Here is a 23851-nt window from a genome sequence, read left to right as displayed (position 1 = left end):
AGCACAAACACACAGGTCGGCTGTCAAGACGGGCAGGCAGCAGATGACTTGGAGCGAGCTCACCGCAGCCTTGAGCAGGCAGGCGTCCTCCCCGAGGTAGCAGAGTTCGCCCGAGCAGCTGGTCTCCATCCACAGCTGGTCGCCGTTGACGGCGTTCTCCTGCCGGGTGGAAGGGCGGGTGAGACTGCCATCATTTTCGTGGCGGGCTGGGATTGGCAGAGCGCGCCAGCGGAGACTTTGCTTTCTCCCAAAGTGAATTTCCCCGTCTGTCTGTCTGTCTATGTATGAAGTGGGCGGGCTTGGGCAGACAGGGCAGGGCATTGGTCTGACCTTTGGATGCCTCAACGACAATTCCGTTGGGAAGGCGCTCGCTCGCTCGCTCACACGGTGAGACCAGACGACGCGAAGGAGATCGACAAGTGAGTTTGCTTTCTATTGTTTGACCCGTATAGACACATAGTTTTGCTTTTAAAAAGGAGCGACCGTTTGTGGCGTTATTTAGTGAGCCGGCCGGATGGTCGGACGCTTTCTCCATATATTGTCAGTGTTTTCTTTGATTGAAGTTTGGGGGAGGGGGGGTGGGTCCCCGGGGGTCCCCTACTTCTCCCGGGGGACCCTTACTTCTTTAGGGAACGTTACGACAAGGAAGCGAAGCCAGTGAGTAGAAAAGTCAGTGTCGAGTTGTGTTGGCTCGTGAGTAAACGATGCGTTCGAAAAGAACGTATCTTTTCAGTGAACGAGAGTGAACGAATCACTTCCTAACGTGATTCGTTCTTTTTTTCCTTTCATATATATAACTAACCAGTAAATGTCAGTCATGCCCATTGAAGCTGGTGCTGTAAAACAAAACGAAGAAGAAAATCAGCCAATCAGCAGCGCCAGCGAGCTGCATTGAACGATTCGTTTGAACGAATCTTTTGAGTGAACTGATTCTAAGGATTCAGTTCACCTAAAAGAACTGGAATGCACATCACTCGTGTCGAGCAGCCTCGAGAACCAGGAAGGAGTCAAAAGAGCGGAAATCGGGCCACAGGAAGTAAGGTTTGCCTTTTGCTTTCAGTTTCACGGGGGAAAGATGGCTCTGGATGCCGAGAGCAAGGAGCTGCTGTTGGAAACGCTGGAAGACCTGGGGGATGACGACTTCAAGAAGTTCAAGTTTTATATGGATCTGGCTAAGAGAAAAAAAGAAAACGCAGACCGGACTGACATCGCCGAAGAGCTGGTGAACAGGTACAGCAAGAACGCTGTGGCGGAGACCATCAGGATTCTGGAGAAGATCAAGAACTACGACCTGGCCCTGAAGCTGCGTAACGACTGGGCGCAAATCACAGGTAAGGTGAGCGTGGCTTCTGGGGGGGCTGGGGGGTGGCTTTCCACAAAGCAGCTCTCCGATGCTGCCCTACCCCTCTTGCCCCCTGCACTTGCCTCCTTGAGTGGAAGTGGCGGCATGGGCGCAGCACGCTTGCGGCCAGGCCTAAAGACACGTTTGATCTCCTTCAGGTGTCACCCGTGCGCCCTCAGATAGCATCTCCTTAGAGGTCCAGATGGGCGAATTCAAGCGGGAGCTGCAAGAGAACCTGCGGGCCATGTACTGCAAGGCTCCCGAGGGCAACACGGAGCGCAGCCAGCAGGAGGCCCTGGAGAGCGTCTACACCAATCTCCACATTAGCCGCGGCGTCACCGGTCACCCCGACAAGCAGCACGAGGTCCTTCAGATGGAGATGCGTGGCGAAGACGAGGAGGAGAAGTCCATCGAGCCGTGCGACATCTTCAAAAGCGAGATGCCCCTTCGCACCATGGTCACCGTGGGCTTCGCGGGCATCGGGAAGACCTTCCTGGTGCGCAAGTTTGTCCTGGACTGGGCCAACGGGACAGCCAACACAGACGTGGACTTCATCTTTCCCTTGCCCTTCCGCGAGTTGAACTTGGAGGAAGGGAAAAGCTTTTCGCTGGCAGAGCTCATCCAGCAATTCATATGCAAAAGCAAGGCGGCCATCGAGATGCTGCAAGACATCTTGGTCAGGATGCAAGATTTGGGCAAGCCCACCTACGAAAGTAGCAGCATCAAGATTTTGTTTGTACTGGACGGCTTGGACGAGTGCCGCCTCAAACTGGACCTGAGCGACAAGGGCAAGGAGCGCCTGGATGTGACCCGAGCGTACCCCGTGGAGGTCCTCCTGGCGCATCTCATCAAGGGGAACCTGCTTCCCTGCGCCCGGCTTTGGATCACCACGCGGCCCCAGGCGGCCCGCGACATCCCGGCGCCCCTGGTGGACGGCAGAACCGAGGTGAAAGGCTTCAGCCGCTCCCAGAGGCTGGACTACTTCAGGAAGAGGTTCCCCAAAGACGAGGACGTCATAGAGCACATCCAAAAGTCCCGCAGCATTTTAATCATGTGCCACGTGCCCATCTTCTGCTGGTTCACCGCCACCCTTCTCCGAGATTATCTGCAGCACAAAAAGGAGCTGCCCGAAACCCTGACCGAGATGTACACAGAGTTCCTCCTCTATCACCTGGGCAGGTCCGAGGAGCGAGGCGGCCAGAAGCGCACAGAGTACGTCAAAGCGCTGGCCAAGATGGCTTTTCAGGGTCTCATCAAAAAGCAACAGATCTTCTACGAGAGCGACTTGCGGGAAAGCGGCTTGGATGACCGGCAGGTCGCAAAACACTCGGGAGTCTTCACCGAGATCTTCGAGGAGGTACCCCCGCTCACGAAATACCAACGCGGCAAGATGTTTCAGTTCATCCACCTGAGCATCCAGGAATATCTGGCCGCTCTCTACGTGATAATGAGCCTGTTCCAGGACAACAAGAACGTGGTGGGAGAGCTCCCGTTGCATTCCGAGCAGATGCCGCTCGTCCGGGTCCACGAGGCGGCCATCCGCAAAGCCTCAGAAAGTGAGGGAAACCTGGACTTGTTCCTCCGCTTCTTGGTGGGCCTTTCCTTGCAGTGCAACCAGGAGCTCATGGGCGAGCTGCTGAAGGCTCCCAAGAACTTCAGCCACAGCAACGCAGAAACGGTCCGCTTGATCGAGCAACAGATAGATAAGAACTCTCCTGAGGAGAACATCAACTTGTTCTACTGCCTGAAAGAGCTGAAGGACGAGTCCCTGCTGGAGCAGCTCCAAAGGTACTTCAGCGCATTCCGGTCCAACCCTGAGAACGTACCTCCGGCCATGTGGTCGGCCCTGGTCTTCTTTTTGCTGACTTCCGACAAAGCCATGAGCTGCTTTGAACTTGGGACATACGCTCCGTCCGAGAAGGGGCTCCTGATGCTGCTGCCGGTGGTCAAGGCTTCTCGAAAATCAGAGTAGGTGCCGTCGAGCCAGCACGTTGAACCGGCCGCCCACATGTGTCAGCCGGCCGCCCTCTTGTCTTCTCAGGCTCAGTTGCTGCGAGCTGAGCAAGAAAAGCTGCGAGGCGCTGGCCTCCGTTCTAAGCTCGCCCTGCAGCCTGAGGGAGCTGGATCTCAGCGAGAACGCCTTGGGTGACGACGGGCTTGAGGCGCTCGCCGCCGGACTGGCAAAGCCGCAGTGCGCCTTGCAAGTCCTCAAGTAAGGCTCTCCTCCACCCCCGTCGAGCGAGCGGCAGAAGGCCAGCCGTCCCAAGAACCTTGGGCTTGTGTCAGCCGGCCGCCCTCTTGTCTTCTCAGGCTCTTCAACTGCAAGCTGAGCAAGAAAAGCTGCGAGGCGCTGGCCTCCGTTCTAAGCTCGCCCGGCAGACTGAGGGAGCTGGATCTCAGCGGCAACAACTTGGGTGACGACGGGCTGGAGGCGCTCGCCGCCGGACTGGCAAAGCCGGAGTGCGCCTTGCAAGTTCTCGAGTAAGGCTCCCCTTGAGCGAGCGGCAGAAGGCCAGCCGGCCCAAGAACCTTGGGCTTGTGTCAGCCGGCCGCCCTCTTGTCTTCTCAGGCTCGAGAACTGCAGGCTGAGCAAGAAAAGCTGCGAGGCGCTGGCCTCCGTTCTAAGCTCTGCCTGCAGCCTGAGGGATCTGGATCTCAGCTGGAACGACGTGTATGACGACGGGCTGGAAGCACTCGCCGCCGGACTGGCAAAGCCGCAGTGCACCTTGCAAGTTCTCAGGTAAGGCTCCCCTCGAGCGGCAGAAGGCCAGCCGGCCCAAGAACCTTGGGCTTGTGTCAGCCGGCCGCCCTCTTGTCTTCTCAGGCTCTTCCACTGCGAGCTGAGCAAGAAAAGCTGCGAGGCGCTGGCCTCCGTTCTAAGCTCGCCCTGCAGCCTGAGGAGGCTGGATCTCAGCAACAACGACTTGGGTGACGACGGGCTGGAGTCGCTCGCCGCCGGACTGGCAAAGCCGAAGTGCACCTTGCAAGTCCTCAAGTAAGGCTCTCCTCCACCCCCGTCGAGCGAGGGGCAGAAGGCCAGCCGGCCCAAGAACCTTGGGCTTGTGTCAGCCGGCCGCCCTCTTGTCTTCTCAGGCTCTGGAACTGCATGCTGAGCAAGAAAAGCTGCGAGGCGCTGGCCAAGGCTCTCCGGTCCAACCCCTCCCACCTCCAAGCGCTGAGGCTGGGGTGGAATGACATCGAAAAGGAAGAAAGGCGGGTCTTGGCAGAGGTGCAAAAGGATCCTCGCTGCAGTGTGAAGATCAAGTGGTAGGTTCCAAACATCTTGCAGGGCGCTTGCTCGCTGGTCTGAATGGACCGGCGACACTTGTGCGGTGAAGAAAATGGGTAGCTCCAAAAACAGATGTGCTCACAGCTCATGGACTCAAGCAGCTAAAGTCACACCAGAAAGAAACATTGGAAGCATCTCATTCTAGCTAGTACACACCAAATCAATAACGACCACAGAAGTAGACATTTTTAGACGGGATGTGATGGACTATGTGGTCATGAGAAATGTTTGGAGAATAACGTGATGATAGATTTGTATTTGGTGTGCACTTTGAAATAACAAATGTTGCCTTCATGAATGAAGGAAGTGCTCAATGCATGCCAAACGCTTGATTGTATCTATCTTAACTTTTGTCTAGGTCTACTTGGGACTGATTGAAGAATCTTCTGGACGAGGGAAATGTCTTGCCGAATAATAAAAAGATATGCATGAAAGTATTATTAAATGAGAATGTGCCGAAAGTGCGTGGAATGCGAAAAGAAGCCACAACGAGCCATCATTGAGATCGCCCGGTGTGCGTGCTGAGCTGTGATGAGGAGAAAGAAAGCGTCACGGGACGTTGGGTGTTTGGGTGTTGTTTACTTACTATGTATATTGTGTACTATGTCTTGTCACCGTGGGAACGTCATTTCCATCTCTTTGTGTGTCTTGGCATGTGAAGAAATTGACAATCAAGCAGACTTTGACTTTGACAACGCATCATTTTCACCACTTTCTCAGTTGTGTGTGCTGTGCCCCTTGATTGGCTCCTAATTTCATTCTTGTGGAGCAACGCACCACGGGAGAAATGCCACATATTTCGTCCTGTCGGGATCGGAGTCTTTACTTTCAAAAGGACATCATAAAATAAAGATTTGTATTAAAAAACATCCCTTATCGTATCCCCCGCCCGTCATGGCCTCTGAGCCAGGCGACTTTTTCCCTCCTCTTGTTCGGCCAGCTTGATGTGCGTGTACGACAAGATTCCCACCAGAGTGCAAAGGATCCCCAAAGCCTGCGAGGGAACATGGAGCCACACGCAAATACAGTGCTATGGTGAAGTTCATTTGTTCCGTCGCTCAAGTCGCTCGTTTATCTTTTCTTCAATGGGTGGAGGAACACTTACCTGGTTGAGTGACAGAGGGTCTTGGAAGAGCACGTAGCCTCCTATCAGGGTGATGCAGAATTTAAAATGGCCAAACATGTTGTAGCTGCAAACTTTGGAGTCAAGGGAAACTGAAGACAACATCATTCCCAAGGACACCAATTCTGATACTGATCTATTCACGCTCCGTAGAAAGGCAATGTCGCAAATATTCCGTCTCAGCTCAAGCACAACTCGGGCACGTCCGAACAAGAAGGATACGTAACGGCCGACGTGTTTCCGATGATCCAGTAGATGGACAGGTTGACCAGGAATGCCACCGCCCCGGAGAAAAACACGGTCATCTGGAAAACAAGAGCCCGTCGTGTTCAATGCGGAGCCCTGAGGTCCGACGTGGAGGAAACGCCCCCTCCCCCAAAAGCCAACCAGAGCGGGAAGGGACCACGGTCCAAATATTCCTCCGTCGCCCGTGAGCGGCTCAAAGAAGGGAATGACGGCCGTCAGGAAGCCCGACGACAGCGGAGCCTGGTAGTACAGAAGCTGCATGGAGTTGACTTGGAGCTCGTGCTGTTTCGTTCCGACCCACTAAAAGCAGGCATAGCTTCAGTGTCAGTGTCATCCATAACTCGCTTAAGTCAAGGAAGTGAGCAGAGATGGTAGCTTAGGAAACCGAAAGAACTCCCTCACCACTTGGTAGAGTGATGTCACCAGAACACCCAAGGTGGCAAAAACGGTCCCCAGCATGTTGAAGCGCACGTCGTAGTACGAGTTCAACGTCACACCGATGGTTATCGGGATCTGCGGGATATCAAAACAAAAGAGAGGCTCCACCTGATTTTTTTTCATAACAAACATTTCACGCAGAAAAAGAGAGCTGACCAGCGTGAGCTTAATCTTGTTGGAGAAGCTCTTCTTGTAGTAGGCCGTCTGGATGAGGATGATGACGGGCGTGGTCATGGCCTTGGCCAGCTGGTACGTGCCGATGGAGTTGTTCTGCAGCGACAGGTTGGTGAAGGCCACGAAGCCGCAGAAGCTCAGCGCCAGCCACACCATCTTGCGCAGCGGCAGGCTCTTGGGGGAGAAAACGTCCATCTTCTGGCACACAAACAAGCCCAGCCAGGTGACCGCAAAGTGCACCAGGGTGAGGGTCATGTTGGGGAAGCCGTAGCGCACGTAGATCCACTTGTTGACGAACACGATGCAGATGGACGACAGCAGGTTGGTCAGCAGGCCGGCCGCGATGTGCCGCCGGTTGGCCGCAAGCTTCTTGCCATCCATGACGCACGCGCTTGACGTTTCGCCACGACACGCTCAAACGGCTGCACGCAAACAACGAGAAGAGGGGCGGGGGAATTCTTTGCCATTCTCCAAAAGTCAATTCCATCCATTTCGATCAATCATCTGACACACATTTTGTTCCGTATTTATTATTGTCTGGCAGCTAAGCCACGCTGGTTCATACATTTGTAAATGTCGTCAATGTCTCACCAGCCACAATCCGAAAAGAAAAAAAACAGCAATGAAGTGAGCTCAAGTCAAATGTTTTTCAATGAGCCAAGATTCTGCCACGCTACCAGAGTTGGGGGGTTTGTTTGTTTTTGGGTTTCTTACCTGGGAACTTCATCTGAAGGCTTCTGCTCCACTGCTCATGAGTGGAGCAAACGTAATGAAAGTTCTTTTCTCCCGTGTCGCTGAAACTCAGAAGCCCGGATCCAGCTCTAAACCACTTTTGAATCCCCGTCGGTCGACTCCCGAGCTCACGGAAAGTTGGACCTTGGGGACCAGATTTCAATGTGGAGAAGAAAGACTGCTCTGTCTTCCATTTCCGGGTTTTCCTTCTTCGCTTCGTGATTCATGGTTGTTGGCAAATAACGTTAAGGTACATTACCGCCCTCTAGCGGTATAAATGGGGAATTGGTTGCAGTGCAGTACGTACATCAATTCAGTTTTCATTTTTGTCCCTCTTTTGTAGATTAGTAAGGGCCTTTTTTTTTTTTACATGATTTCATCTTGTCCAAGGGAGTGACATTTTCCTTGCATTATTTTTTCCTACTTTAAAGTTGCGTTATATTCGTGGAGAGAAAAAAAAAAGTACACAACTCAAACCAACACGCATCCAAATCACTTTACAAGTACAAACCTTTATTATTATTATTATAATGATCAATACTTATTATTTTTATGAAATTTATCAAACAATCATAGTGTTCACAAAGCCACAATAAGACTTTTTGTTACTTCCTGTCTGTCTGTCTGTCTGTCAAGACCTTTGTGGAGAAAACAAAAGTTGAAAAGAAAGAAAAAAAGACAGTTTTATCACAACTCTAGCAAACTGTTTGTCTAAAGAAAAGCAACTTTCATGGTACAGTGACGTGAAAGGGACTCCCGGGGATGTGGGCGTCGCCCCACTTGACCATGACGATGTAGTTTCCTGCTTCTTTCACCGTGTACGTCACATTGTACATCCTGTGGCCTGCGTGCTTCACGTAGACCTCCTCGCACGGGGCCCTGGGACCGTGGACCCCCACCATTAACATGTTGCTTCCTGCACACATATAGAATAGAATAGAATAGAATAGAATAGAATAGAATAGAATAGAATAGAATAGAATAGAATAGAATAGAATAGAATAGAATAGAATAGAATAGATCTTTATTTGTCATTGTCACATGTACAACGAAATTTAAAAAGCGCCAACCGATCCGCGCATGAGATAAAAAATAAATAGACCTCAAAGACCATCAAGCGCTAGGTCTTTTTCTGCTACTCTCATAGAAAAGACGGTCTCTCCTGGAGTCCAAAAATCAACCCCCAGTGCACTCCGAGCCTGCTCCTATGATTTTGTGCCCCTTGAGTTCCACAGGGCTCATTTCAAAGGCCTCTTCCTTTTTGCCATATCTCATGGAAAATGTTTTAGGACGATCATATACTACATCAAATAGAAGACTCAAACATTGAGGCAAAAAGGATCATCAGGATACAATTGGAAGCATCGGGACCAGACACTCACCTGCTTTGCTGCAATCCACCATGAAGGAGTTCTTCTGGCCCACAAAGGCTTTGGACAGGCCGGCCCCCCTGGAGACCACCTTGCTGGCATCTGAGGAGAATTTGGGCAGGGAAGCGAAGGCCCCGGCCATTCCAGACGACTTGGTGACGGTTTCCACCAGAACAGACGAGCTCTCGTGAAGACCGGGACCGCTGCATAAGCTCGGGCCTGAGGATGCAAACGACACAATGAGGACAATTGGAGCAAAGTGGTGTGAAGGTGTCTGGCCTACCAGAGACTTTGGCCTTGAAGGGACTGCCGACAATGTGCTTGGCTCCCGCATACTTGATGGAGATCAGGTAGCTCCCGGGAGCCATGGGGGTGTAGGACACCAGGTAGCCTTCTGCACATTCCTGGCAGCTCATCTGGACTTTAGAGGGTCCGTCAATGGTCACAGACAGAGCTCCACCGCCGGCGTTCGACGTGTTCACCGTGAACTCTGACGCCACCCCTACAAGGCACACACGCCATCAAGCCGACTCCAGTGGGACGAGCGACGAGTCGACTCACCCGTGGTCCCGCTTTCCAGGCCCGACCCGGAAGCCGACACCTTGCTGGGGTCTCCTGTCTGACCGGGCTCCCCCACGCGAATCTTGAAAGGGCTTCCCGGCACGTGGCTGCCACCGAAGCGCACCTCGATGGAGTGGACGCCGTTCTCTTTGGGTACGAAGCTAATGGCGTACTGATCTGCAGAGAGACGCGCTCTTTTTTTGGGATCTGATAAGAACTCTGAAGGCACGGTCAGACTTGTTACCGCCGTCCAGCTGGCTGATCAAACATTCCTGCGTGGCTCCGGAGGGCGCATTCATTTTGGCGTCAATGACACCGCGAGCACCGTTCAGCCGCACTGCAAACGAGGCTTCTTGGTTCACCTTCAGTCCGGAGTCCTGGAGGAAGGACACCAGCCCTGCGCTAAAGTGGGCCGAGATGCTTCCGAGCGGCGCAAAAGTTGGGCTGAGCTGAACCAAAAAAATGTCCGCATCCCACCTGAAGGCTGGTGATGGTGAGGCGGCGGGCGCCGTCTGACAAGCTGGCCACGGGGACCGTGAAGGGGGAGTCCGGGACATGCTCGTCGTTGAACTTGATGGAGACCTCGTAGTCTCCTGGCGGGCGGGAGAGAAGCAGATGAGCGACTTGGGAAGTTTTGCGCTCGACAGGACGAGGGCGGCTCTCACCTGGCTCCTGGACCACGTAGGAGACACCGCAGGAACCGTCCTTGCGGTCCTCAAAGGCAATTTCGGCCTTGCTGGGCCCCTCCACCGCAATGGAGAGCCCGCCCGCTCCCGCCTCCCTGGTCCAGATGCTGAACTCGGCCGGAATGCCGGCCACGGCTCGCTCGAGGCCCGTGCCGCCCGCCCGCACCTTGTGGGCCCCGCCCTCTCCCAGGGGGCCCACGGTGAACTGGAAGGGGCTCCCGGGAACGTGTTGGCCACGGTATTTGACGTCCACTACGTGCGCGCCCATCTCCTGCGGTACGAAGCGGACGCTGTACGTGCTGTCCTCGCCGCGGATGATCTCGGCATCTTCGCACTTGCCGCCCGGACTCGTCACCTGAGCCGCCATCTCCTGGTGCTCGCCTGAGGGAGGGAAAGCTCAGAGGACTCGCTGGAGGCTACGTCGGGGTTTTCTTTTATCACTGGTGGTCTGGGCACCGACCGACCGACCGACCCCGGCGTACCGTCGTGCGGTGGAGACTTTCCGCCAAAGCCGCTCAGACTCTCCCGCCCCATGATGTCTCCAAAGACGTCCCGAAAGGGGTCTCCGACCTGCGTGCTCTCCTCCACGCGGACTTCTCGCTTGGTCTCGCCGCCACGCGTCTTGCTGATCTCGGTGCGTTCGGTGCGCGTGTAGGTGTGGCTGCTGCGCGTGAAGGTGCGCGTCACCCGCTCCTGCGCCGAAACCATCTGGAACCAGTTGCCTGCCGATGCAGCCAGATAGGATGAGAGAGTGTCAAATCAAAACAATAAAAGAGCACAAGGGACCTGGGATCTTCAGGTTGAGGTCACATGTGCCTCCCACGGTGGCGATGGCGGGTGCCTGCCGCTTCCTGGTGATGGTCTCCTTCATCCTGCCCTCGCCAAACACTTTGACGGTGAAGGGACTTCCTGCGGCCGCCGAAGCGCACGACTCCTCAAAAACACAGCAGGCCATGGCTCCCGAGCTCAAAGGCGTACGTACCGGAGACGTGCTGGTCGGCAAACTTGATGTTGATGATGTAGTTGCCAGGCTCGCCGGGACAGTAAGTGACGCGACACGTGCCGTCCTCCACGTCCTCGCAGTTGATGTCCACCTTGCTGGGACCCTCGATGGACAGACCGAGACCGCCGTAACCTGCGGCGACGTACGCATCCGCTTAGCCAGCGCGGGCGCCGAGCGGGCGCATCTCAACGCACCGGCAGTCCTGGTGTCGACGATGAAGTGGGCCACCTCCGAGGTGCGGGCCTCCAGCAGCCCCGCCCCCAACACTTTCACCTTGCTGGCATCGCCGATCTCCGACTGCGCCACCATGATCTTAAAGGGGCTGTTGGTCACGTGCGTGCCGCCCTTCTTCACGCTCACCACGTGCTCGCCGACTTCCTTTGGCGTGAAGGAGATGCCTGCAGAAAGATCTCTGATTTGCATTCGGGCAGGTTGTCAAAGTTGTCAGCGCACCCACCGATGTGTCTGTTGGGAAGTCTCTTGAGGAGGCACGCCTCTTGGCTTCCCGACGGTGCTCGAATGCTCGCCGTCAGACTGGCCAGGTCCGTCTCCATGATCCTCAAGGAGACGTCTGTGGCCGTGCCGACGTTGAGCTGAGACGTGGCGTGAGGGTCATCGCCTGGGCACAGCCACTCTCCAGCTTCAGAACCAGGAGAAAGGAGGGCCAAAGAGGCGCGCCTACCGGTGATCTTGGCGCCGAACGGGCTGCCGGCAATGTGTTGCTCGTCAAACTTGACAATGATGACGTAGTCGCCGGGCACCGTGGGCAAGTAGGACACGGTGCAGGTTCCGTCTTTGTTGTCCTTGCAGCTGATCTCGGCTTTGGACGGTCCTTCCACTGCCAGTGACAAACCGCCTGCGGAGGTCCCGCAACACTTTTTCATCCGCGTCATACTCCTTCGTGTCTGTCGCCGAAAGGAGTCGAAGAAAAGTTCGGCCGCCGCCGCCGTCTTACCCTCTCCCGCGTCCTTGGTGGCGATGGTGAAGGTCGCTGGTGAGTGGACCACGCCGTGGCTCAAGCCGGGGCCGTACGCCGTCACGTGAGCGCTATTAATGGCATCCACGAAGAACTGAAGCGGACTTCCTGCAGGAAAGGCGAGTCGGGGATTTGTCTGATTGAGGTGCCTGCTTCTGCGGGCGGTCTTGATCTTGACCGGCCTGCTGGGCCTACCTGGGATATGCTGGCCGTTGTACTTGATGTCCATCTCGTGCAGGCCTCGCTCAGTTGGCGAGTACTTGACGGTGACGGTGCCGTCTTTGTTGTCTGCGATGGTCGGGCGGGCCGTGCGACCGGACGCCATTCGCACTTCACCTGCGCGACATGGCGTCAGCGCCGTTCCGCTCGCCAGAGAGTCTAAAAGCGGGCTCACCCGTGATTTCTCCAGTCTGGACAGTGAAGGGAATGACCAAGCAGAAGGGCCGGAGCGCGGCAGCCTCCGTCCCGTCGGCGGGGATCGTCGGGTCGTCGGTCGCCTGGAGGGGCGGAGTCAAACAAGTGTGGACATCTGGTTGGTGTGGGTGAGCACAATGGAGCCACTTTAGCGGACAGTCATGCACAAGAGACGAGACGCGCGGCTGGTTAGTAAGAAGTTCAGTCCGCTCCTCACCAGTTGCCTGATGGGAAGAAGACAACACAGTAGTGAGTTTGTTCATGAGGAACCTGAGTGAGTGAGTGAGTGAGTGAGTGAGTGAGTGAGTGAGTGAGTGAGTGAGCGAGTGAGTGAGTGAGTGAGTGAGTGAGCGAGCGAGCGAGCGAGCGAGCGAGTGAGTGAGTGAGTGAGTGAGCGAGCGAGCGAGTGAGTGAGTGAGTGAGTGAGTGAGTGAGTGAGCGAGTGAGCGAGTGAGCGAGTGAGCGAGGGAGCGAGTGAGCGAGTGAGCAAGCGAGCACGCCTGCCGCAGGATGTTGAGCTCACCAGTACGTGGAAGGGACTGTTGGGAATGTGCTCTCCTCCAAAGCGGATGGTGATGACATACTTCCCGGGTTGGGGCGCCGTGTAGTAAATGTCAAATGTGCCGTCTGGATTTTCCACCACGTCCACGTCCAGTTCTGCCCCGTCCGGTGTGGACACCTTACAGGTGACCTTGCCTTTCCCGGCAGCCTTCGCATCCACTGTGATCACCGTCTCCTCTCCGATGTGGATGGTGGGACCCACCCCGGACCCTGGCACACGGGCTCAGATCAACTCTTCGCTCAGAATGATCAAAGACGAGTAAAGCCGGTTCCGAGTTTGGCCGTGGGACAGATTACAAGTCGAGCTAGCGCTAGCTGTCTCGAGAAGCGAGCGGGGCGCAGCAAACGCAAGAGGGAACGCTCACCTGGTCCGTGTCCTCCGATTGACACTAGAAGAAAACGAGATGGCTCTTAGGACCAAAAATGAATAAAGGACAGGGACCGGGAAGAAGGGCCCGCCTGACCTGTGACCAGACACTTGCTGGCATCGCCGCTGGGCGCAGCGTGGATGCGGTACGGCGAGTACGGTATTTCGTCGCCGCCGTACTTGATGGTGATGGTGTAGCGGCCCGCCATGTCCGGGACGTAGGACACCGTGTAGGTCCCGTCACGGTTGTCTCTGATGTTGGCCTTCTTGGGCTTGGCCTCGGGATCCTGAAGACACGTCCAAGGGGTCAGAAACATCAAAGTGTGACGGACGCAGCCACCGCTTCCCACCACAGGTCTGCAAACTGCCCAAACATTCAAGCTTTTCAGTCTTTATCTTGGGAAGAGCAAGAAAAGAGCAACCAGAAGGTGGAGAACAGCGAAAATGGGGAAGAAGGCCACTTTGCTTTGCTCCTAAAGTCACGCATCCTTCTGAAATGAGCAGATCTCAGCACTCCCGTTTGAGACCAGTGGTGGCAACAAGGTGAAGAAGATTACGTTAAGTTGAAGACAAATGGAGACCGTTAGCTGATGATCCCGGGAACGCGTCATACAATTTGCTTCATGAACGAGGCAGACAGGATGAGATGATGCAAGGTGGAAGTGGACGGCGGAAGGGTAAGGGTGAAGGGTGAAGGGTGAAGGGTGAAGGGTGAAGGGTGAAGGGTGAAGGGTGAAGGGGGAAGGGGGAAGGGGGAAGGGGAAGGGGAAGGGGAAGGGGAAGGGGAAGGGGAAGGGGAAGGGAAGGGAAGGGAAGGGAAGGGAAGGGAAGGGAAGGGAAGGGAAGGGAAGGGAAGGGAAGGGAAGGGAAGGGAAGGGAAGGGAAGGGAAGGGAAGGGAAGGGAAGGGAAGGGAAGGGAAGGGAAGGGAAGGGAAGGGAAGGGAAGGGAAGGGAAGGGAAGGGAAGGGAAGGGAAGGGAAGGGAAGGGAAGGGAAGGGAAGGGAAGGGAAGGGAAGGGAAGGGAAGGGAAGGGAAGGGAAGGGAAGGGAAGGGAAGGGAAGGGAAGGGAAGGGAAGGGAAGGGAAGGGAAGGGAAGGGAAGGGAAGGGAAGGGAAGGGAAGGGAAGGGAAGGGAAGGGAAGGGAAGGGAAGGGAAGGGAAGGGAAGGGAAGGGAAGGGAAGGGAAGGGAAGGGAAGGGAAGGGAAGGGAAGGGAAGGGAAGGGAAGGGAAGGGAAGGGAAGGGAAGGGAAGGGAAGGGAAGGGAAGGGAAGGGAAGGGAAGGGAAGGGAAGGGAAGGGAAGGGAAGGGAAGGGAAGGGAAGGGAAGGGAAGGGAAGGGGTAGGTGTGTGCTGCCGGCCTTACACAGGCTCTCTTAAAAATGGAGAACGGGATGGTTCTCTTGGCTATAAGAGATTCCCAGACATGCGTGTGCCAGTCCTGCACAAAGACGGCAGCCTGGTGCTCGCAGCCGTCAGGACCCTGCAGCCGGCGGCGGCACAGGAGGTCACACGGACAGGGTCATTGTTTGGATCAAATGCTCGGGCGGCGGCCGGCCGAAGCTCGCTGCCTCGGCGGTGCGCTTTGTGACACGCACCTGGATCTGAACCGTCAGCAGTCCCTCCCCGGCATCTCTGGCGTCGATGGTGAACTCCACTGGGAGACTGGCGGGAACGCCTGATGAATTCAGACCGGGACCGCTGGCACGGACCTTGCTGGCATCGTGAGCCGGCAGGGTCTTGATCTTGAATGGACTGAAGGGGAAACGTTGCCACAATCACAATCATGCAAGAGAGGATCAAGTGGTGACCGATGTGAGCGTTCCTCACCTTTGAGGAACCTCCTGCTGGGCGTATTTGATGCAGATAGTGTACGCACCATCGTTGCTGGGGGTGTAATTGACCGTGCGCGTTCCGTCACCGTTGTCCAAAACGCTGACGGGCTCAGTGGCACCTGTACGAGCCACCAGCTCATCTTCAAGACATGTTGACCAAAATCACCCCCCACCCCCACATTCATCACCTGTCGGCCCAAAGATCTGGACCTCCAAAGGGGCTGCGCCAGCCTTGCTGCTGTCAACAGTAAAGGTCTGAAAGACATGAGCACGGACGGCGCTTCCAAGCCCGGGTCCGGAACAGCGCACTTTGGTGGGGTCCACCACCTCTCGCGCTGGGACTCGAAATGGACTTCCTGAAATGAGGCGCGGTGAGTTCAGTTCTCTTCAAAGAAGCGGGCGGTCTGACGGCACCTGGAACGGGAAGCCCCCCAAAGGTGATGTTGACGTCATAGTCTCCACAAGTGAAGGGAATGTACTCCACGCTACAGCTGCCATCTTTGTTGTCCTTGCAGGACATCTTGGCCTCCGACGGACCCTCGATGGCCAGGCCGAGACCCCCGGTGCCGGCACCCCTGAAAAAGAAGACGGAAACATACGAGTTGGACATAATAGTTTGCGAAACCTCGGAGTTGGGTTACCTGGTCTCGACAGTAAATGGGTTGCGATTGTTCACCAGAGCCTCTTCCAGGCCCGGCCCGTAGGCTCGGACTCGACTGGGATCGCAACCCTCGCTCGCGGACACCCTGAACGGGCTATTGGGGAGGGGATCGTCGTCCAACATCACCTCGATGACGTGCAAACCTGCCAAGACATTTGCGTTCGATTCGGAATAACTTCAGGAGTCCAACGAGCAGGAGAATTTGTCACTGACCATCCTCGAAAGGCGTGTAGTCCACGCGGTACGTGCCATCGGCCTTGTCCGTCACGTAGGCGTCTGTGGTGGCGCCCGACGGATTCGAAATGTACGCTTTGACATGGCCGCCGGCGCTCTGGTATATACTTCGGACATCCACCGTGAAGTGTGTGGGGACTTCTCTCAGGACTCCTAGTCGGGAGAAGAGGGCCAAGAAGAGAAGAAAGGTCCACTTCAAAAGTCAGTCCTTTGGCGAGAATTTGCACTCCCTCACCCCTGGCTTCCACGCCGGGTCCGTAAACCTTGACGCCACTGAGGTCAAGGGCCGCGTCCACCTGCAGACGTGCGGGAAACTTTGGCACCAGGTGTCCTCCGTACTTGATGGTGAGGGTGTGCACACCGTGAGACTGCGGGATGTAGGTGATTGAGTAGGTTCCGTCCTGGTTGTTCTCCACGTGAACTTCAGCTTTGGAGCCCTTCTCGGAAACGATCTCGACGGTGAGCTCCGCCTCTCCGGCTTGGGAGCAGTCCACCAGGAAGGAGCCGGCCTGGTGGGCTTTCCCCCGCTCCAAACCGGGCCCGCGGGCCGTCACCTTGCTCGGCTGGAAGGCCGAGCGGACGGCGGCCTTGAAGGGGGAGCCCGGGACGTGCTGCTCGGCAAACAGGATGTTGATGTTGTACTCGCCCGGCTCGGTGGGCAAGTAGGACACGGAGCAGGAGCCGTCGCCGTTGTCCTGGCATTCGATCTTGGCCTCGCAGGGACCCTCCACCGTCAGGCCTAAACCGCCGCTGCCCGCTCCCTTTGTATCGATGGCAAAGGGGGCCGCTTTGCCCACCGCGCCTCCCTCCAGACCTGGACCGTAGGCTCGCACCTGCCACAGCAGCAAAGAAGGCTCCTGCTGTGACCCGCACAAGCCAAAGAAAAGAGGAGGAGGAGGAGGAACTCACCTTGGAGGGATCGGGGGCTAAGATGCCCTCCACCGACAAGGGACCTCCCGGGACTGGGTTCTCGTCGTAGCTGATTTCCACGGTGTACAGCCCCTCTTCCGGCGGCGTGAAGCTGACCGAATGAATGTGGTTGCCCGCACCGGACTCCAGCTTGTACGGAACGGGTCGGCGAGACGGCGAAACGATCTTCACGTCCACTCGGCCCTGGCCGCCGGCACCCGAAGTACTGATGCTGAACTCCTGATCTTTTCCGACCTCCACCTCTGATTGACGCAAAAGCCTCGATTTGACACTGTGGCGGCAAAGCACTACTTTTGTCGACGAAAAGCTTCACTGACTGTTCTCCAGGCCGTGAACTTGGACCTTGCTGAGATCCAAAGGTGGAGCTACTTGGACGTGAAAGGGACTTTTGGGAATGGCATCACCCCCGTGGAGGACAGTGATGGCCAAACTTCCCTGAAGGACGACGACGACGACAACAAGGCCACAGACAGACAGACACGTGTAGGCTCGCAGCGCCGGCCGGCGACAAACTCACCTGCTCCTTGGCGGTGTAGCGGACCGTATATGAGTAGTCGTGGTTGTCGATGATCTCAAAGTCTGGCATTTTATCGGCGCCTCCAAAGTGGACCTCGGGCTGCGCTTTGCCAGCTCCTTTGGCGTAGATGGTGAAGTGCGTCGGCTTTCCCGCTTCAACGCCTTTGCCGGAAGAATGCATCCGAGTGGTCAGGGCGAGCGTTCCAGAAAAACATCAACATTCCTCAAGTGTCCTTCATACTAGCTGACCCAATTTGTTGAGTCCGGGTCCTTCTGCTTTGACTTTGGCAGCATCGTGAGCAGGATCCACTTTGATCCTGAAGGGGCTGATTGGAATTTCCTGGTTCAACAAGGAAAGACGTCATTCCGGCGGCTAAGGTGCTTTGCGGGTTACCCTTTTGGCCATCTCACCTGGTCGGCAAACAGCACCATGACGCTGTAGTGGCCCGGGGCCGGCGGCGTGTACTTGACCGTGAACGTGTCATTGTCATTCTTGATGATGTCAAAGTCGATGCCGGCCTCGGCGGGCCCGACCACACCGGGTGCGCACTTGATGCCGATGCTGACGTCCCCTGGTGTGAGGGAGCGGCAAGCTCAGCCAAGACCCGGAAGAAAGGATGATGAAGCGGCGGCGGTGGCGGCGGCGGTGGCGGCGGCGGTGGCGGTGGCGGCGGCGGCAGCTCACCTTGTCCCGCCTCGCCGCAGTCCACGGTGAAGTAGGTGGGCTCGGTGGCCTTCAGTCCGCTTCTCTCCACGCCGGGACCCAAAACCTTCACCTTGTGCGGATGGCTGCCTTCTCCGATGCTCACCTGCTCACAAACACATACGTGCGCTCAGGAAGGAAGGAAGGAAGGAAGGAAGGAAGGAAGGAAGGGAGTAAGGGAGTAAGGGAGTAAGGGAGTAAGGGAGTAAGGGAGGGAGGGAGGGAGGGAAGGAAGGAAGGAAGGAAGGAAGGAAGGAAGGAAGGAAGGAAGGAAGGAAGGAAGGAAGGAAGGAAGGAAGGAAGGAAGGAAGGAAGGAAGGAAGGAAGGAAGGAAGGAAGGAAGGAAGGAAGGAAGGAAGGAAGGAAGGAAGGAAGGAAGGAAGGAAGGAAGGCGACGGACGACGGTACCCTGAAGGGACTGTTTGGAACGTTGACCTCAGCCCACGTTACGATGATGGTGTGCTTGATGGGCTTGGCGGGGACGTAAACGCACAAGAAGCTCTCGTCGCCATTGTCCCTGACCTCAACGTCTATAGGGCAACCTTCAGCGTCCTGCGGGGACAGGAAATGGTGGAGTGCTTGCGACAAGTCCAGTCAATTCTAGTTCAGTCCCAAGGAAGAACGTTCAAACAGAGCAAGTCCTCACCTGAGCGTAGAGCCTCAGCTGGCCTCTGCCGGCTCCTCCGACATCGATGGTGAAATCCGCCGGTTTGTTGATGATGCAGCCAACGGGTTCCAGGCCCGGCCCGTAACACCTCACCTGGGGAAGAGTCAACTGTGGGTTGAGCCGGCCAAAACCTTGGCGGAACAGATGCTGCCGGTGTCACCTTTTCTGGGTGAAGGTCCACGGCGGCAGGCAGGACGTGCGCTACGAAGGGGCTGTCCTTCACGTCCTCGTCGTCACAAATGACATGGACGGCGTAGTCGCCAGGCTCGGTGGGCCAGTACCTGACGTCGCAGGAGCCGTCCCCTTTGTCATCGCACTCGATCTTGGCTTGAGACGGACCCTCGATGGAGAAGCCTGAAGCGCAACAAGAAAATGTCATTCTCACTCAGCCATGCCTTCCTTCTTCCTCTTGGCCAGGATGAGGTATGAGGACGACGTACCTAGTGTTCCCACCTCTGTCCCGATGGCCTCCACCACAAAGTCGGCGCTCTTTCCCACCATACCCGTCTCCAGACCAGGACCCCAGGCCCGCACCTTCTGAGGGCCTGCCTCTTCGCTCACGTAGACTTCAAAGGGACTGAAGGCACCGACACAGAGAATTTGAAAAAGAGTCCACTCGTTGCCCTCGGCAACCCATTGGCGATCGATCCACCTGCGCGGGATGCTGTGACCCCCCCAAGTGATGGTGATGATGTAACTTCCTGTCGCAATCGGGTAGTAGTTACACTCAAAGCGCCCGCCGTCCACCTCCACCACCTTCACTGGCTCCTCCAGTCCCTCTGCAGTGAGCAAGTGCAGTGCTTAATGGCAGCCAAGTCGCTTTCAGAGACGTGTGACTGTGGAGTGAAGGTTCTCACTTGGTCCTTTCACCGCTACTCGGAGCTCGCCGCTTCCAGCGCCTCGGGTGTCCACTTTGAAGTCAGCAACTTCCTTCACCCTCAGACCTTTGGGCTGCAGACCGCGGCCAGACGCCCTGCAGGCGTTGGGGTTGCAGGCTGCACGAAGCATTCGGAAAGGGAAGGTGGCGGTCAGATCAGATCAGATCAAAAGGCGGACGTCCAAGCCCAAACATGTCAGGTCGTGCAGCCTAAAATATCGTGTTTGAGATCAGACAACCAGTGAAGTCATTGAAAAGTGAAAACAAAATGAACTTTGTACAATTAAACGCTGTTAGTCGCGAGCAAGAGAAGCAATCAAAGAATCGAGAGGAAGGAAACAGCGTGAGACGCCAGACGTCCAGTCCAGCGAGGAGATCAGAGATGTTGCTGAGAGGCATGCAGCGCGGCAAGGCCTCATTCCACACGCAAACACGCTTGTCTGCCAAGAGGAAGGCGCTCAGGGCAAAGTGGGCGGAGCCATGCTGGCAAGCCGAGTCCAGGGGGCGCAGATGGGGGCCAGTCGCGAGCCCGAGCCCTGCCTCTACTAACTTGTTCGCCTGGGTTTTGGTGGCGTTGGCGGTGGGGCTCTCCTCGGGGAGGTGCATACTGACTGAGGTACAATCTGAACCGGAGAGCCCGCAGGCACCGGCGGCGGCGACGACACGCTCCGTGGAACTGACCAAGGAAGGAGCAAGTGTCATGCGTCCAAGGCTTACGATGGGGCGTCAGTCAGAGTCCAAGTCAAATTTGTCCGTCCGAGTCACGTGACCAAGAGTCCAATGTCTTCTGGGTTCAAAGGCGTACCTTGGCCAATAAGGACGGAGAAGGGGCTCCCGGGAATCTGCTGTCCGGCAAAAGTGACATAAAGGCTGTGCGCTCCCTCCAGAACGGGTACATAGGTGCATCGGAAGATGCTGTCGCCTTTGTTCTCCAGAACCACTTCCACTGTGTCCCTGCGACCATTTGAGTCCACGATGGTCACGCCCACGTCACCAGCGCCGGCGCCTAATGGTGGGCACACATTAAGGGGACCATATGCAAGGATGGACAGGAAGAGGTACTAGGGAACAGGTACGGACCTGCTATGTAGATGTCAAAGTAGGTAGGCTTGGTGGCCACGTTGCCCAGGTGCTGCAGCCCCGGGCCGCGGGCCTGCACTCGGCTCGGGTCCCCCATGGCTTTGGAGACGTGGACCGTGAAGGGGCTCCGGTCAATGTCCTGGCCCGCAAACAGAACCTTTACCTGGGATGGGATAGAAGGAAGCAGGTTAGCAGCTAGATGGCTCTCACTCGATGGATGGATGGATGGATGGATGGATGCCTGGTGGATTTTACCTGATGGAGACCCTCCACTCTGGGCAAATAGACGACTGAGTAGGTTCGCTTCTTGTCGTTGTTTGGGATCGCTCGGGCCTGAAAGAAACACGCGCTGATTTCCATTGAACCGAGTCGGTCGCTCTCCCGTGCCCACCTCCTCTGTGTGCCCTTCCGAATCCTCCACGTAAACCAAAACCTCGCCCAGCCCAGCCTCCACCGTTTCCACCAGAAACTCTGCCGGTTTGAGCACCACGTTCCCGTGAGGTTCAATGCCTGTGACCGGGAGGGAGGAGAGACATTTCCCTTGACTTTTCATCCTGTTTGGAGTCGCAGTGCCTGATTTTCTCACGGTGGGTGCCGTGGGAGAAAGCTCTGTCTTTGTGAAATGCTTTTGAGTTCTGTTGTACTGCCCACCTGGCCCATAGGCTTTTGCCCTCTTGGGATGCAGAGTTTTTGCCCTCAAGGGGGCACCTGGCTTCAGTTTGGCTTTGGGAAACTGCGACAGGTAGGTCATCACCGAGTGCTCGTCCACGTCGGGGTCCACGATTTCCTCTGGCGCGATGACCTGTGCGGAAGGCACAATTGGAAAATGTGGATGGAGCAAAAGACACACGGCAGCCAAGATGGAAGCTTACCTGAGGTACGCCCAACCAGTCGTCCGCCTGTTGCATGGCCTCTCTGGCGTTCTCCACCGGCTGACTTGGATCCCAGGTTTCCCAGTCTGGGCAGAGGCCTAAAGAGCACCCGATACTTTGAAGGCGCAGCAAACATCGACTTCCCTGTGGAAACAACGAGTGTCCGACGGTCTTACCTGGGGCACAGTTGTCCACCAGAGCTCCCAGGGCCTTGCCATCCCTCCAGTCGCGGTGAAAGTTGGTGATAGGCACCTGGGGCACCTTATTCTGGATCCAGCCCAGAAGACGTTGCTTGGGTGTCAGCTTCCTGGCGTCCTCGTCGTCCTCATCCTCCCACATGGGCATGGAGATGGAGTAGTGCAGGATTAGGGTCCAGATCAGACCTAGGATCAGCTTCAGATTCCCGTCCACGATGGCTTTGGAGTCTGGGGAGCGTCATTAGAAGAACGGGGTGTCAGAGTCAACAACAAGTGCCAGTGTGTGTGTGTGTGTGTTAGCAAACAACAAGGGCCGGCGTGCTTCTGCTGACAAGACGGCGAGTGGATTCCAACGCCTCACTTCCTGTTGACTTTTTTTCCGCTCCTTTGCGAATCTAGAGACTTCTTCTTCTTCTTCTCGGCCCACTCAAAAGACCGCTTTGTTCCACACGAGCTCTCGTTACCCACGGCAACAGGACAAACACGCCGATCACGTGTGAGGTTGGAGGCAAAGTGTTCCACCAGCAGGAAGTGGGGCAGATGAGCACACAGGGAAACTATTTGTTCGGCTTGTTGGCACCCCGCTGACCCCCGCAGGACAGAGTCATCACTTCACTGCCACAGAGAGGCCCCGGCCCAGTTTGGACTCAGAAGAACCGTCAGCCCGTGACCCAAGTAGTGGAGCATAACTTCACAGGTCAAAGGTCAGTGGTGTGAGCACAGAATAGCGTGACGGTCCTGGCATCATTGGGTCATTAAACTATTCATTTATTCATATTATTAGACAGCCACCTGTCGGCTATAAAACCACAGCTGAGGCTAAAGTGCAGTCAAATGGCCGGCCGCACGTGCGTTGTGTTTCAAAAGAACAAGTGAAGACGCCGTCGGCCGTGCGATTGCCCAGACCTTCGAAAAATCCGTTACTAATTAACCAGTGTCACGATTTGGACCTTAGGATGGATCTCAAGGATAGGAACTCAATGCTCAAATGACATTCCATCCAAGGCTTTGACTGGGAGTGTGTGTGTGTGTGTGTGTGTGAGAAAGAAAACGATATTGTGATCGTTGTGGCACATGCTATCTATCGTAAAGCTTAAAAGAGTGGCTGGCGTGCTTCTATTTTGGGTTGGACGGACGGACGGCAGAACTCAGCTGTCGCTGTGTCAATCAGGACGCCCCCAAAAAACACAGGCCCCTCCTCTGCGAGGCCGTGTTAGGGAGTCAGCTTAAGTTTGGAAATACATTTTTAACACGCTGTCAATCGATAGCGTCAGCCCTCCTTGACGGCACGCACGTTCGTTCACTCACCGATGGACACCAGGCGGATGTGTTGTCGCTCCAGGAACTCCAGCGCTACCGACACGTTCTCCAGCTTCATCTGGCGGAAATTGGGCCTGGCGTGGTACTTGCGGTACATGTTCTTTTGACTCAGGACCTCCAGTAGCGCAATGAGCTTCAGGCCATCCGCCAGGTCCTTCTGGAGGTCCAACATGCGCTTGTGGACGCACTTGAGATGCTCGTTGCACCACCTGGTGAACGTGTTCTGCTGGATCTTCTTCCAGGGAGCGTCTTCGGCCAGGTCCTTCTCCGTGGCCGGCATCTCCTCGGCTTCCCCCTCGTCTTCCGCTTCCTCGTCCGGCGCCAAAATGCGGAGGTGCCGCTGTGGCATCATGGTGGTGCCGGCGGTCGGCCGCCCCAACGTGCGCGCCAAATCAGCTCTAAAGCGGCACGGGGCGAGCTTCCGCCGTGGAGGGAGGGAGGGAGGAAGCGAGCGAGCGAGCGAGCGTGTGCCTCCGTGTGCAGGACTCCCTGGAATGTTTCTGTCTGACCATAATAACGCGCAGCCTGATAGCCAGCCGCCAGCCCATTGGACGGGGGTGGGGGGAACCCGGCTGTTACTGGCCCACTTCTATTTTTAGAGGTCATGCTTTGGGGGGGGACGCTCTGGGAGTTGCGATGTCATCGGCTGACATTTTCTTACACTTTTGTAGACTGGTGATC

At 56.1% G+C, this 23851-nt stretch overlaps 4 protein-coding genes across 21 annotated transcripts in view; 1 reads left to right on the top strand and 3 right to left on the bottom strand.

Moving 5' to 3' along the window:
- The window catches only part of LOC133145702 (diacylglycerol kinase iota-like), a 28353-nt gene extending 28032 nt beyond the window's left edge, over nt 1-321 (bottom strand). For all 14 annotated transcript variants that reach the window (XR_009710964.1, XM_061269387.1, XM_061269384.1 and 11 more), the window contains exon 1: nt 64-321. Coding sequence is in view for 13 of the 14 variants with exons in the window: in XM_061269387.1 (XP_061125371.1) it covers nt 64-321 (258 nt within the window). In the remaining variant the exon portion in view is untranslated. The remainder of the gene's footprint in view (nt 1-63) is intronic.
- A 754-nt stretch (nt 322-1075) lies between these two features.
- On the top strand, nt 1076-4101 carry LOC133145698 (NACHT, LRR and PYD domains-containing protein 3-like). Its single transcript, XM_061269376.1, has 5 exons — nt 1076-1331; nt 1501-3310; nt 3384-3554; nt 3653-3823; nt 3912-4101. The coding sequence occupies exons 1-5, from the start codon at nt 1076-1078 to the stop codon at nt 4084-4086; spliced, it is 2583 nt and encodes an 860-aa protein (XP_061125360.1). The 3' UTR covers nt 4087-4101.
- Nucleotides 4102-5438: 1337 nt separating this feature from the next.
- slc35e3 (solute carrier family 35 member E3) lies at nt 5439-7566 on the bottom strand. 2 transcript variants are annotated; one of them, XM_061269411.1, is made up of 7 exons: nt 7327-7566; nt 6595-7070; nt 6403-6513; nt 6142-6300; nt 5977-6059; nt 5737-5821; nt 5439-5625 (listed from the first exon to the last, which is right to left on the bottom strand). In XM_061269411.1, exons 2-7 carry the CDS (start codon nt 6991-6993, stop codon nt 5524-5526), a joined length of 939 nt encoding a protein of 312 aa, XP_061125395.1. In that variant the 5' UTR covers nt 6994-7070; nt 7327-7566; the 3' UTR covers nt 5439-5523. The 2 variants fall into 2 exon arrangements, with proteins under 2 accessions (XP_061125395.1, XP_061125394.1); XM_061269410.1 differs by having other exon boundaries at nt 6595-7034.
- A 270-nt stretch (nt 7567-7836) lies between these two features.
- On the bottom strand, nt 7837-23522 carry LOC133145554 (filamin-C-like). 4 transcript variants are annotated; one of them, XM_061269159.1, is made up of 48 exons: nt 23159-23522; nt 21830-22078; nt 21654-21751; nt 21433-21583; nt 21173-21291; nt 21037-21114; nt 20782-20944; nt 20507-20707; nt 20252-20377; nt 19682-19819; nt 19477-19603; nt 19265-19401; nt 18985-19178; nt 18804-18917; nt 18566-18709; nt 18140-18263; nt 17866-18026; nt 17704-17794; nt 17456-17616; nt 17256-17373; nt 16918-17180; nt 16244-16841; nt 15988-16161; nt 15755-15917; nt 15528-15688; nt 15302-15469; nt 15109-15232; nt 14877-15033; nt 14645-14761; nt 13380-13569; nt 13281-13304; nt 12878-13125; nt 12335-12437; nt 12136-12276; nt 11920-12048; nt 11647-11820; nt 11422-11583; nt 11159-11362; nt 10944-11096; nt 10748-10870; nt 10444-10683; nt 9941-10342; nt 9753-9868; nt 9520-9652; nt 9276-9452; nt 8998-9216; nt 8727-8933; nt 7837-8260 (listed from the first exon to the last, which is right to left on the bottom strand). In XM_061269159.1, exons 1-48 carry the CDS (start codon nt 23520-23522, stop codon nt 8073-8075), a joined length of 8316 nt encoding a protein of 2771 aa, XP_061125143.1. In that variant the 3' UTR covers nt 7837-8072. The 4 variants fall into 4 exon arrangements, with proteins under 4 accessions (XP_061125143.1, XP_061125144.1, XP_061125145.1 ...); XM_061269160.1 differs by lacking the exon at nt 14645-14761; XM_061269161.1 differs by lacking the exon at nt 20252-20377.
- Between the last annotated feature and the right edge of the window lie 329 nt (nt 23523-23851).

The sequence above is a fragment of the Syngnathus typhle genome, linkage group LG21 (assembly GCF_033458585.1).
Source record: "Syngnathus typhle isolate RoL2023-S1 ecotype Sweden linkage group LG21, RoL_Styp_1.0, whole genome shotgun sequence".
NCBI lineage: Eukaryota > Metazoa > Chordata > Actinopteri > Syngnathiformes > Syngnathidae > Syngnathus > Syngnathus typhle.
Note: the sequence above shows the minus strand (reverse complement) of the source record. Positions and strands in the feature narration are given on the sequence as shown.

What these genes read in the sequence shown, in the direction of transcription:
- LOC133145698 (XM_061269376.1), top strand. Translation starts at nt 1,076, where the DNA reads ATGGCTCTGGATGCCGAGAGCAAGGAGCTGCTGTTGGAAACGCTGGAA. An exon ending in AAGGCTTCTCGAAAATCAGA is followed by an intron (nt 3,311 to 3,383) that starts GTAGGTGCCGTC and finishes TTGTCTTCTCAG; the next exon opens with GCTCAGTTGCTGCGAGCTGA. An exon ending in TGCGCCTTGCAAGTTCTCGA is followed by an intron (nt 3,824 to 3,911) that starts GTAAGGCTCCCC and finishes TTGTCTTCTCAG; the next exon opens with GCTCGAGAACTGCAGGCTGA.
- slc35e3 (XM_061269411.1), bottom strand. Translation starts at nt 6,993, where the DNA reads ATGGATGGCAAGAAGCTTGCGGCCAACCGGCGGCACATCGCGGCCGGC. An exon ending in ACAAGATTAAGCTCACGCTG is followed by an intron (nt 6,514 to 6,594) that starts GTCAGCTCTCTT and finishes GATATCCCGCAG; the next exon opens with ATCCCGATAACCATCGGTGT. An exon ending in TGACATCACTCTACCAAGTG is followed by an intron (nt 6,301 to 6,402) that starts GTGAGGGAGTTC and finishes GCCTGCTTTTAG; the next exon opens with TGGGTCGGAACGAAACAGCA.
- LOC133145554 (XM_061269159.1), bottom strand. Translation starts at nt 23,522, where the DNA reads ATGATGCCACAGCGGCACCTCCGCATTTTGGCGCCGGACGAGGAAGCG. An exon ending in CCATTTTTAAGAGAGCCTGT is followed by an intron (nt 13,570 to 14,644) that starts GTAAGGCCGGCA and finishes ACGTGTCTTCAG; the next exon opens with GATCCCGAGGCCAAGCCCAA. An exon ending in GTTCGGCGCCAAGATCACCG is followed by an intron (nt 11,584 to 11,646) that starts GTAGGCGCGCCT and finishes GGCTGTGCCCAG; the next exon opens with GCGATGACCCTCACGCCACG.